This window comes from Hyaena hyaena, unplaced genomic scaffold (assembly GCF_003009895.1).
Source record: "Hyaena hyaena isolate Hyena2069 unplaced genomic scaffold, ASM300989v1 scaffold_13, whole genome shotgun sequence".
Taxonomy (NCBI): domain Eukaryota; kingdom Metazoa; phylum Chordata; class Mammalia; order Carnivora; family Hyaenidae; genus Hyaena; species Hyaena hyaena.
In genome coordinates, this window is record NW_024080645.1 from 2,568,770 (window position 1) to 2,581,077 (window position 12,308).

Sequence of the window (12,308 nt, forward strand, 5' to 3'; positions counted from 1 at the left end):
TTGTCTTTTTTTTCATTATTACAATTAAAAGAGTTTTTTCAAATGTTTGTTTCTTTTTGAGAGACAGAGCGGGAGCCGGGGAAGGCAGAGAGAGGGGGAGACACAGAAAAGGAAGCAGGCTCCAGGCTCTGAGCTGTCAGCACAGAGCCCAACACGGGGCTCAGAACGTTTCAGGTGATTTTGTAGATTGCAGGGGGGACTTGCAAGCGTTAAAGGAGTTGAGGGCTCCCTGCTCTGCTAGCTTGTCGCTCAGTAGACTCATCTTAGTAGACGAAATCCCTGGGAAGCATTTTCTTTCTCTTCAGCCACTTTCCTCCCGTCTCCCCCGCATCTCCTGTGACCGGTGTACACATCACAGCATCAGCTACTCCCTTTCAGCTGCCAGCCTTTGCTTCTGTCGGCTTCTAGACTTCTATGTTAAATCTATGTCCCTGATGAGGGAGCATGAGGCAAGCTGAGGGCAAAATACAGGCAGACAACGTGCTCCCCCACCCCCTCCGGCCATGTGGAGTATGTGTGATATTCCTCAAACACCCCCAGCTACCCAAGATCAAAGGAAAGGGGTTTAAGTGCTCGCCATGGTGATGTGAGCAACTAAGGCAAATGGAAAACTAAATTCCCTTACTGCCTACAGTTCAATGACAAGTCCCTGAAACAGGCAGAGTGACCTCCTTCTACGAGCTCATCAGCTGCCTCGATGATGACACTTTGCTGGGGGCAAAAGAGAACCTTAGCTTAACATGATCCTAACCTTGAGGACCGTGTGAGTCAACTTCCTTTATCTCAACCACCCCCAAGACACATGCCGGGCAATCCTACTCTAAGCTATGGCCCCCGATATACATCTGAAGGGTCTCATGACTCAGGTTTTATTAAATGGTAATAAATGGCGTTTCCCTGGCAACAGCTAGCCTCTCAAGGTCCTGGAAATCTTGCTTCGAAATTCTTTAGAGACTTTCTCTATCCCTGACCTCCTGCCAACCTGAGGGCATATAATGAGTTATCCACCCCGACCCCATGCAGCTCTCCCTGCCCAGGGGTCCTGTCCCCATGCTTTAATAAAATCACCTTTTTGTACCAAAGATGTCTTCAAGAATTCTTTCTTGGCCATTGGCTCTGGGCCCCATGAACCCCCCCCATCACCCCAAAACTTCACCATCCCCACAGGCCCCACAAATATGTCTCCAAACTACGCATTCTTCCCGGAGCCCTGCTACTCTGCCTGTGACCCTGTTGCAGGGAGGACACTGCCCTGTGCCAGAAGTCTGTGTGCCGTGCCAATCTCTCTCCCTCTTCCCCGCGTCTCACATCCAGTGGCGAGCAGACCACGTCAGCCCTGCCCCGCGAGCCCCGCAGGCAGTCTGCCTTCCCCACGGCCACGGCAGAGGCCCGCCGGTCCTCCCAGGACCTGCCCTCTGGCGAAGCGCACATGCCAAGAGCGTTCAATGGGCACAAGTGGTTTTATTACTTCCGCTGGGAAGAGGAAGCCCCGGGCAGGAGCGGCACTGCACAGCCGAGAGGGCGCCTGCCGGCAGCATGGACGCCAGTGGCTCGGCCCAGGGCTGCGAGGGGCCACCTGGCAGTGTGAGCTGGACTGGGGAGGAGGTACGGTCTTGCCCGTAGACGCCGCCAGCCTGAGGAGCAGGGCCCGGCCTCACCGATGCCGCTTCCGGATGCTCTGTAGCTCCTGGTAGATGGCGCTGAAGCTGGGCCGCTGCCCAGGCTCGTAGGCCCAGCACTGCTCCATGAGCCTGAACACAGCATCCGGGCACAGCTCGGGGCAGGGCAGGCGGCCACCTGTGGGGGGAGGGGCGTGAGGAGCAGGTTCGAGGGCCTGGCAGCCCCTGGGGACATACCCTGAGCAATGGGAGTGGCTTAAGATGCACTGTTCTTGAGGCGCCTGAGCGGCCAGTCGGTTAAGTGTCCGACTTTGGCTCGGATCATGATCTCACGGTTTGTGAGCGCAGAACCTGCTTCTGATCCTCTGTCCCCCTCTCCCTGTGTCCCTCCCCAGCTCATGCTCTCTCTCTCAAAAATAAATAAAATATACTAAAAAAAAAAAAAAAAAAGATGCACTGTTCTCAAGGTTCCACTCTTCAAAGGCACCAAGGACACAGGTTCTAATCCCTGTCCCACTGTGTGCCGGTTGTGTGACCTTTGCAAGCCTGTTTTCTCTTTATTTATCTTTTACTTTATTTTTTAAGTGTTATTTATTTATTTTGAGAGAGGCAGCGTGAGCGGGGGAGGGGTAGAGAGAGGGAGAGCGGGAATCCCAAGCGGACTCTGCACTCTCAGCGCAGCGCCTGTCCTGGGCTGGAAGCCAGGAAACCACGACCTCATGGCCTGAGCTGAACTGAGAGATGCTTAACTGACTGAGCCCCCCAGGCGTCCCCTGCACCCCTGATTTCTGCCTCTGCAAGAGGGACATATTAAGCCCTCCCTCCCACATTATGAAGAATAAATGCACCAGCGCTGGTCCCGCACACACGGTGCCCGTCCGCCCTGCAGTCGCAGGGTGATCCTCGCTCTGCCCAGGGAGGTGGTGGTGGGGGGACCCGCAGGAACCCCACCCCCCCAGCAGCCCGGGGGGAAAAGGGCGTGGCTCCAGCGGTGCAGCCCCCGCAGGAATGCCTTACCCTTCTCCACAAACTCCCGGGTCTGCTGATTGCTGAGGTTGGGGTACGGGGGGGCGCCCAGGCTGAAGGTCTCCCACAGCAAGATGCCGAAGCTCCACACGTCGCTCTCGGAGGAGTAGCGTCCTGCGGGGAGGCGGGCGTGGGTGGGCTGGCCAGGTCTGCGGGAGGCCTGGGCCCCTCTCCCACCCCCAACGACGGTCGCTAAGGCCCCGGTACCGTAGTTAAGAGCCTCAGGTGCCGTCCACTTCACGGGGACTTGTCTGAGGCCCCCTGAGGCCGCGTAGATCCCGTCGGCTTCCTCCCGGGACATCCCGAAGTCACTGATCTTCAGGACATTCTTCTCCGTCACCAGGCAGTTCCGAGCCGCTAGGTCCCTGGGGGAGGCAGGGCAGGGCCAGTGGGCTGGTGCCCCGGGGACACCTGCACCTGCCCGGGTTCTAGGCACGTGAGCAGAGCTGCTCCCCGCCCCGCGACTCCTGGCCCATGACGACAGGCCACTCCACGCCTGGGGCGGGGCGCGCCGAGGTGGGGGCCCCGCCTGCGCCAGGCGCGGGGCTGCGGGGCGCGCCCCTCCCTCACCGGTGGATGCAGCACTTGCTCTCCAGATACTCCATGCCCGCGGCCGCGTCCCCCACCATCTGCAGCAGCGTCTTCACCCGCAGGCGGGCCCCCTCCGTCCTCAGGAAGGTCAGGAAGTCGCCCCCTGGCAGTGGGCAGGGGAAGCCTTGGGTGAGCCTTGGGCAGCCGCCTCCTTGCCCGCTCCACCCCGGCTTCCCCCTCAGCTCACCCTGCACGAGCTCCATGACGATGTAGATGGGCTGCTTCTGGGTGCAGACGCCGATGAGACGCACGATGTTGGGGTGGCTGTACTGCTTCAGGATCCTGGAGGGCACGGCCGCTTAGGAGCCCGCCCGGGGGTGGGGCTGGCACATTCACCTCCCTGACCGGGGAGCCCCGGAGCCCCAGGGAAACCCGGGGTGGGGGGCCCGCAGAAGAGGAGAGCTTGGCGCTGAGGCCAGCAGGCCTGGAGGTGTGACCTCGGGTGGTCACAGGGCCTCTATGCGGCACTACGTGGGGGTACCCTCTGCATGGGGTCGTGAGGATTCAACACCCCCATCAAAGTCAAGCAGTTTACCCCGGGCCGTGCCCAGACGAACCCACTGCGTGTGGAATTCGGGATCATTATTTTACCACCTACTTTGCTTCCTGCAGAAACTTGGCCTTGATGTCAGGTGGGAGTGTCTCGCGACAAGATTTCACAGCCACCAGAGTGTTGTCGGCCCGCAGGCGTCCACTGAACACTTCGCCAAAGTTCCCCTGAAACGGTCTCTGTTCCTGCCAGCCCTCCCTGGACCAACCTCCTCTTCCTCACTCCCGTGGACTTGAACTTGCCCTGTCCCCGCCCACCCACTGGGTGTCCACTGCCCCCACGCTCAAGGCCGCTCAGCCGTGCTCTGCAGTTTTCCTCTTGAGTGGGGAACCAAGATGGCGCACAGGCGACGGGCAGAGAAGGTGACCTCAGACTCGCCGCGTTCACCGAGACGCGACACAGAAAACCCAAGTACCACTTTCCGCTTGGGTTGAAAAACCATTCTGAGTTTTAAGAAAGTGACTTTTTCCCTCAGCATGTATTTTATAGGCCCCACGAACAAAGCGTGTCTCCCCATGCACGTAAGAGCAGGCTGAGGAGACAAGGGCCCGGGGTAGTGGGGGGAGTTGAGGGTTCGAGGGTTCTGGTAAAAGGAGCCCCCCACCCCCCAGGGAAGTTCCCAGGGCAGGTTCTGGAAGACAGACAGGCTCTCTGAGGTTCAGGTCTGACCCGGCCCGAGGCCTGGGAGAAAGCAATGCTAGAGGAGGGAGGCATCAGGCAACAGGAGGCTGGTAAACACTCAACTCACCCGCCCGATCTGCTCACCCAACACCAGGTCCTCATGGTTTAGCACCCACTTGTCCTGAGGGAGGGAGGAATCAGGGGTCCAAAGTCAGTGAAGGGAATGCGTGGTGGGCCCTGCAAGGGACCAGACATCATCCCCCACCAACACCATGTCTTTCATTTCCTGGCGCCTGTTTGTTGGTCTGAAAAATGGGGGTTGGACGCTATCAGGGTCACATTCAGATGACTTTGGAGGCGCGACAGGTGCCCTGACTAGGGCGATGTCGGCTGTGTGTGAGTGTGTGTCCCATGGAATGGAAGTGGCCTTGAGACTCCAAACCTTGGGGGCGGCTGACCCCTGGGGAGTGCGGAATCACTTGGCACCGTGTATCAGACAGGACCCTGGGGAGCCCCTCATGCTGTGACGCTGTGTGACACAGGCTCACCTTGGGCACAGCTCTGTTCAGGACAATACCGCTCTTCTTGGTGAGGGGCTGCTGGGAGCGCAGCAGGTGGTCGACGAGCAAGGGGATGCTGGCAAAGCCGTCTCCTTCCAGTCGGTATAGGTTCTGCGGGGTGGGGGGTGGGCAGGGTCAACAGGCCCCGCTGTTGAGGGGGCCTGAGCCCCGGGAGAGGAGAGACGGGAGGCAGGGCCGCTGGAAAGGGTGCTCTCTGATGCCGCACCACCAGGCCGCAGCCCTTCCTTAGAGGATTTCTGGGTCTGGCTTTCCGCGGGGACGGGGTGCTGGGGGCCGGGGGGAGGCGGGGAAGGCTGGCGTCCAGGCCCTACTCACGTCAGCAGACTGGATGATGAAGTGGCGGGGCTGGCCGTCCCACAGCACGGACAGCACGTACTCCTGCTTGCCCTGGCTCTCGCGCACCAGGAAGTCCCCGGAGTGCGTCAGCAGCTCAGCCACCTCTGCCCGCGGGAGGGCCCCGTGGTACCACAGCTGCTCGTGCAGGGGCTTCTGCACCTCCGGTACGAGCTGCAGGGGTGGAGGGAGCTGGCAGGGGAGGAGTGAGGAAGGGTCACTCAGCCAGACTGTTGGGAGAGGCCGCCAGGACAGATGGGGGTCAGTCGGAGGGGGTCCCTCTCTCTCTCTCGCACGTGCCCCTCGTCCTCATGAACCAGCTGTTGGCATCCGTGCCCCCCGAGCAAGCTGCGGACTCACCCGGGTCACTGCAGGCAGAGCCGGGAGGGGAGGCCCAGGCTGGCTGATCTCAAAGCAGGCTTCTGCCTTTTCCTCCAGGCCCCAGCTGCCCAACTAGTCCCGGAGCAGAGAGAGCGGGGGATGGGAGGGGTGGGGAGGTTGGGGAACAAGCCTGCAGCACACGGGGGGCAGAGGAGAGGGAGGTGCCAGCTGGCAAGATCTGGGGACGTGCGCAGCTCCGAATCCCAGGGAAGACAGCGACTCCCCGATAAAAGCAGCCTCTTCTGGGCAGAGACTCCTCTCCAGGGCAACCCAATGACTGACCCTAAGTACCCTGGTAGAAGGGGCTTTGGGGGTACACGTCTGAGACCCCTGGCCTGGCCCGCCCCATAGAGAGGCGCAGAGATGCGGGCCAAGGCCGGGCTCCACTCACCGAAAACTTGGGGCGGAAGATTCCTGAGATGTGGCTCTTAAGGATCTCCAAGGTGGGTGTCCTTCCCCCTTCTCGCTCCGGCTCCTGGGGCCAGGGACAGACGTCAGCGGGTGGCCGGGCTTGGGGAGGGGGAGGGCAAACATGAGGAGCGCGCCCCCGGCGGGCAGGCGTGGCTGGCGGCGGGGGCGGGCGGCAGGCAGCTCACCGAGGACGACGTGGAGTGGCGGTCATCCTGCAGCAGCAGGACAGGCGGGGGCTCGCCGGGGCCCAGCTGCTCCAGCTTGGCCTGCAGCAGCTCCTGCTGGGCTTGCAGCTTGGCCTGGCTGCACAAGGCCACCTGCAGCCCCTGCAGCGCCTCCTGCAATACCTGCTTCTTGGCCAGCAGCTGCACCCTGCAGGGGGTAGTGGAAGAGAGAGCAGGGGGAGGCTCAGCCTGCAGCCCGAGGCCAGCGGTGCGTATGTTGGGCAGGCAGGTGCCGGGGAGGCCGCCGTGGGCAGACCCGCTCACCGCTCCCGGGGGTGGGTGTTCTGCTCCTCATTCTGGAGCTCGCGCTGCAGCTGAGCGACCGCCTCCTGCCGGCTGAGCACTGTCTCGGTGGCCACGGCCAGCTCGTCCGTCACGGAGGTCAGCCTGCGCCCGGAGGAAGGGCCGCGTGAGGGCCGCGCGCCACGGAGGCGTACCCTCAGGGCCAAGCAAGCCTGGCCGCAGCTCTGCATAGACAGCGTCTGCCCCCGGCCACCCTGGCCACCCCGCCACCTGGGCCCGGCGCGGGGCCACCACGCACGTGTGCTGCACGCTCTCCACCGTCAGCTCGTTCAGCTGCAGCTCCCCTGGCTCCAGCGGTTCGCCCTCCTCAAGCAGTGACTCATCAAAGGTGACACAGGGGGGGATGTCAGGTGCGGACCTTTCGGGGGGATGGTTCCCCGTCAGTGAACGTGCCAGCGGCCCTGGTGCCCGGCGGAAGCAAGGAGGGGCTTACCCGTACTGTCGCAGGAAGCCCTGGTACTCGGCCTCGGGCTGGATGCGGGCAACAGCAGCAGCCATCTCCAGGTGCACGGCCACCACCTCGTCCTGCACCAGGCTGCTGACCTCCAGGTACTCCTGCAGGATCTCCTTCCTGTCCCCAGACACGCGCCCTGGTCAGAGGGGGCTCGGGCGGGGCAGGGCAGGGGAGCTCGGGGCCGAGCCACTGGGTTTGAGTAGTCAGCCCTGGGGTTGACCCCTCCCACCATCATTTACCAGCCAAATGACCACAGGCAAATTACTCAACATCTCCCTTATCTTCGCCTCTCGATGTGTATACTGGGGCCACTGGGCATTGTGATAAAGATCCAGGGAGGGCTCGTGTGCAGAGCGTGCAGTATATACAAAGGGCTCGGTACCTATGAGCACAAGCAGCCCAACGGCTGGGGCTCCGGGGCTCTGGTACGTGCACAGGCCGCTGGCCCTACGTCTCCATGTCTGGTCCGGAGGCCTCCCCGGAGCTCCAGCCGCACGCAGCCACCCACCTGCTCGAACGTCTCATCGGATATCTCTTAGGCGCCCAAACTCCATGAGCTGAAATACGAACTATTCTTGTCTCCTGAACCTGTTTCTTCCCCCCCTGTCCACATAAGTTAGCAGGAACTCCATCTTCCAAGAGCCACCCCGGAGTCCCCTCGACTCACACCTCACTTCCAGTCCATAAAGAAATGCCCCTGTTCTACCTTCGGGGTGCACCCAGGAACTTAGGGCTTCTCCCTCTCATCACTACTGCCCTGGCCCAGCGGCCATGGTCTGTGGTCTCCACGACCACAACAGCCTCCTGTCTCATCGCCCCGGCCCTGTTTGGGGCCCCGGAAGTCTATTCTTAAGACAGCAGAGCCTAAGTCCTCACAGCTGGACCCCATATCACCCAGCGGCCCCCCAACCCCTGGACCGGTCTGGCCTTGCGTCTGACTCTGCCCTCCCCTCACTCTGCCTATGATGCACTGGCTTCCTTGCTGTTCCTGGATTTCAGGCCTTCGCCCACCTCAGGGCCTATGCACTTGCCCTTTCCACTTTCTGGAATGGTCTTTCTCCAAACATCCCCCTGGTTCACTCCAATCCCCGAGGCTTTCCCAGAGCACTCTGTTGGAAGCTGTCCGTCCTCCCTGCCCCCATCTCCCTTCCTCGTTTTATTTACCTCCACAGCTCTTATTCCCTCCACACGCCACCCACCCACCACCCACCGTACTTTCTTTTCTCTCTCCAGTAACGTTAATGATCCTAGAGGGCGGACATTTTTGTCTCCATTGTTCTCTGCTATACCCCAGGGCCCAGAGAGGGACTCAATACGTATAATAAAACCTCGCAATGAGGGATCCTGGAATGGGGCGCTTGGGTGGCTTAGTCGGTCAAGCATCCGACTTTCGCTTAGGTCATGATCTCGCGGTTTGTGGGTTCGAGCCCCGTGTCGGGCTCTGTGCTGACTGCCAGCTCAGAGCCTGGAACCTGTTTCGGAGTCTGTATCTCCCTCTCTCTCTGACCCTCCCCTGCTCACGCTGTCTCTCTCTCCCCTAGAAATAAATAAAAATATTAAAAAAAAAAAGATAAGGGATCCTGGAATAGCTTAAGTAATCTGGATACGAGCGGGCGGGCTCCGATCCTCAGCCCAGGGCCCGCTCTCCCGTGATCACATGGCCACTGTCCCGAGATCGGATTTTCTGGATGCTGCCTCTGGGCCTGGCGGCAGCGTTCGAGCTGTGCAGGGGGTGGGCGGGCGGGGGTGTGGGCTTACAGGACGCAAGCCATTTCCTGGTGTAGGTCCTGCAGCGACTGCAGCAGGCTGGGGAGCATGAGCTGGTGGTGGTGATGGTGGTGCAGCTGCGCGGCCCGCACGCCCAGCACGTAGCGGTTGTGGTGAGCGAAGAGCTTCCACAGGCTGCGCACATACTTGTCCTTCGCCTTGTCGCGGTCTTTGTCTGCCGGGTGAGGAGGGAGGTTGTGGGTGACGGCACGGAGGCCTGGGGACGCCCCACTCCCGGGGCATTTGTGGACAGGTCAGGGCCGCCTTGGGGTTCCCTCTCTTCCAGGAAGGGAAGCCACGTACCTTTGCTGGCCTCCTGGTACTTGCGCCTGGCCTGGGCGCTGTCCCGTGCCAGGGCTCGGTACTGGCTCTTCAGCTTCTCGATGTCCTGGTTGTGGGTCTGGGGAGAGAGGAGAGGCCAGTAAGGGGGTTAGGTCCCCAGGGCACAGGAGACGCCTGCTTGAGGTGAAGCCCTGCATGGGCCCTGTAGTCTACGCAGGAAGCATATCCAAGTCCTTCCTCTGGGAGGGGCCCAGAAGCTTCTGGAGCCCACCCTCTGCCGCTGACATTAGGATCAGAGCAGCTGGGTTAAGGACAGGCCCCTGGGGAGGCAGAGAGGTGGGCTGGGCAGATTACACCTGTCCCTCCTTGACCTAGAGGGGTGTCTGCAGGCAGGCAGGCCGCGGCTATGGGCACGTGTGGCCTGAGCAGTCACTGCACAGAACTCCACACTCAGAAGGGCCTTGTGCTGGGTCTGATGCTCTGCTGATACTATCTCAAAATTCTTAATAATTTTTTGACAAGAGGCCCTGCATTTCATTTTCATTTTGCAGCGAGTCCCATAAATCATGTCCCTGGTGGCAGAAACAATGGATGGTCAAGACCAAAGTTCTTGTCCCGGCTCCCCTGTGTATGCACTGGGATCCTTTGGGTAAGTTCCATCCCTTTCCTCTAACCCTTAGTTTCCCGGCCTGTAACAGCTTAACGTAAAGACCAGATGAACCTTTTTCTTAAAGGGCCAGATGGTGAACACTTCAGGCTTATTATGTAGCCTCTGCTGAAATTGCTCAGCTCTGCCATGAGAGCCCTGTAACAGCCACTGGTAATGTGAAAACAAACACACGGGGGCATGGCTGTGTTCCAGTAAAAAGTACCTGTAAAAATGGGCTGACCCCTGAATTCAATGTGCTTCTGGGGGGGGAGAGAGAGAGAGAGAGAAAGAGAGAGAGAGAGAGAGAGAGAGAGGAGAGAGAGAGAGAAGAGAGAGAGAGGAGAGAGAGAGACACACACACACACACACACACACACACACACACACACACACACACACACACACGGACACTGGCCACCAGGGGCCGCTGTGGGTCCACGGTAAGGCTGGCGCAGGTGGAAGGGGTGTGGTGCAGGCGGTGCTGACCAGCACACTGAATCAGGAGGCTGAAGCACCCCTACAAATAGCTCTAAAAATCACACAGCCTCTAGACTAGCGGTTGTGCAGGGTTCAAATGCCAGCAGGCTGACCTTGTGGCCCTGACCTTAACCTCTGTGTCAGGGGGCCGCGCTGCTGCCCTTGACGTCTCTGGTGCCTTGGGAGGAGGCCACCTAGGCCGAGGGCAGACACACTAGCCCTGATTCCTTCTGCTGTGTCTCAGACCGCAGAGCCCGCTGGCACAGGGCAGGAGGTGGGTCACAGAGCCCGCGCGCCTAGGAGGTGACGGGTGGATCGCTCACCTTTACTCTGGACACTTTGCTGGGGCGCACGGTCAGGTGACGGAAAACGCACCGAGGCCTTGCTTCAGGCCAGCTCAAAGGCAGGGAGGAGGGACGGAAGCTGGGGTGGCCTGCGGTCAGGGACTTCCACTTCCCCCGTGAATCCAGGGGCTCCCGCGCAAGACCAGCAGCCTCAGCTCTGGGCGGCAACAGCCGGGAGCAGGGGGCTGGGCACGCACCCACCTTGCTGAGCTCCTGTTGCAGCTGCTGCCACTGCTCGCTGTAGGCCTTGCGCAGCTGCTGCCGCTCCCGGATCAGCAGGCCCAGCTTACTCAGGGGCCCCGAGTTCAGGTCCTCCGCGTGCTGCCTCAGCAACCGGCTCAGGCCCTCCGTCTGGCTGGTGATCTCTGCCCAGGACTGCGACACGGATGGGCGAGACAGGGAGAGAGGGGACAATGGCTCCTGAGCCGGGGCCTGCCCCATTCTCCAACCCTCCCCAGGGGGCTCGGGGAAAGGAAGAGCGCAGGCAGATATCACGGGGCACCCGTGGGGAGTCCTCAGGCGAAGACAGGAAGGGGGCGAGGAGACCGAGGGTGGCACGGGGCCGCACCTGGCTGATGGGGCTGTAGGGGCCCATGCCCCGGCTTCCAGTGTCCTGCAGGGCCATGTGGTGCAGCAGGCCTGCATATTCCCTGTCGCTCTTGACCCGCTGGGCCATCCACTTTCTCATGCCCTCCAGCAACCGCAGCTCAGCCTCCTGCATCTGCTGGACTGCCCCGTGGCCCTGGGGGCTGCACAGCTCGGACGAGAAGCCCATGGTGCCGTCCTGGGGACAGAGAGGGGAGAGAGCCCACCACGGGTAAGGCAGGGGCTGGAGACGGAGTGGGGGGGACCGAAAGGCCGGGGGGCTGCTGGGCGGAGAGGAGCCGCAGACAGGAGGTGGGGTGCTCTCCGGCTGAAATGCAGCCATAGGTACAAAACGGCAACTTGGCCTGAGACCGGCCCTCGTTGCTTCCTGTGTCTCAGGCCAAGGCCTGGCGCCAGGGGTCCCCTCCCTCCCCAGGCCCTTCGACCCAGCGCCTTTCCCAGGGGCTTGGTGTGCTCGGAGGGCCCTCAGGGGTGGGGGTACAGCGGATTCGGGCGGCCACAGTCGGCGCGCTGCCCCTACCCCCGCCCCCTCCGCCAGGCCCCACCCGGTCCGGCGTCCCCCTGCCCGGACCCCTGGCGGGCCCTGCCCCACCCCCACCGCGCGCCCGCCCCCGCCCAGCACCTCCTGAGCCTCAGGGCTGGAGTTACCCGCGCGGGCAGCTACTCCGGGGCTGCCTGCCGAGGACGCCTCAGGGGGATGACTCCCGGCCCGGGCGACCCTGGCCAGTTCCTGATTCGGCTTCCTCCTGCCGCGGTTTCAGTTGGCCGGCCGGGGCGGGCCCGCGAGGGGAAGGGGCGGGCGGGAGGGCCGGCGCCCCCGACGCCTGCCGGCCCCCCCTGCCCAGCGCGCCGCTGCGGCCGCGGAAACGGAAGGGAGGAGGGGGCCGGGGAAGAATGGCCGCGGAGAGCCGCGTGCGGGCGCTCCCGGGGCCTGGGCAGCGCCCGGGAGCTCGGGGAAGCTGCAGGTGCGCGCGGTGGGGGCCTGGCGCGCGGCCAGGGGGCCCAGAGGGGAAGGCGGGCGGGGGGCGGGGGGCTGGGCCGGCCTCCCCACCCCATCGGATTCCCCAAGGAGAGCGCGGGCGCCAGCCT

At 62.1% G+C, this 12,308-nt stretch overlaps 1 protein-coding gene across 2 annotated transcripts; it reads right to left on the reverse strand.

Annotated features, from left to right (window-relative positions):
• Nucleotides 1-1,441: 1,441 nt before the first annotated feature.
• FES (FES proto-oncogene, tyrosine kinase) lies at nucleotides 1,442-12,030 on the reverse strand. Of its 2 annotated transcripts, none has more exons than XM_039216418.1 (19): nucleotides 11,868-12,030; nucleotides 11,182-11,397; nucleotides 10,815-10,988; nucleotides 9,165-9,261; nucleotides 8,853-9,036; nucleotides 7,074-7,211; nucleotides 6,879-6,998; nucleotides 6,602-6,724; nucleotides 6,299-6,485; nucleotides 6,094-6,177; nucleotides 5,304-5,513; nucleotides 4,956-5,078; nucleotides 4,535-4,588; nucleotides 3,835-3,953; nucleotides 3,424-3,518; nucleotides 3,216-3,339; nucleotides 2,853-3,010; nucleotides 2,637-2,759; nucleotides 1,442-1,797 (listed from the first exon to the last, which is right to left on the reverse strand). In XM_039216418.1, exons 2-19 carry the CDS (start codon nucleotides 11,386-11,388, stop codon nucleotides 1,655-1,657), a joined length of 2,463 nt encoding a protein of 820 aa, XP_039072349.1. In that variant the 5' UTR covers nucleotides 11,389-11,397; nucleotides 11,868-12,030; the 3' UTR covers nucleotides 1,442-1,654. The 2 variants fall into 2 exon arrangements, with proteins under 2 accessions (XP_039072349.1, XP_039072355.1); XM_039216424.1 differs by having other exon boundaries at nucleotides 11,842-12,030.
• Nucleotides 12,031-12,308: the final 278 nt, after the last annotated feature.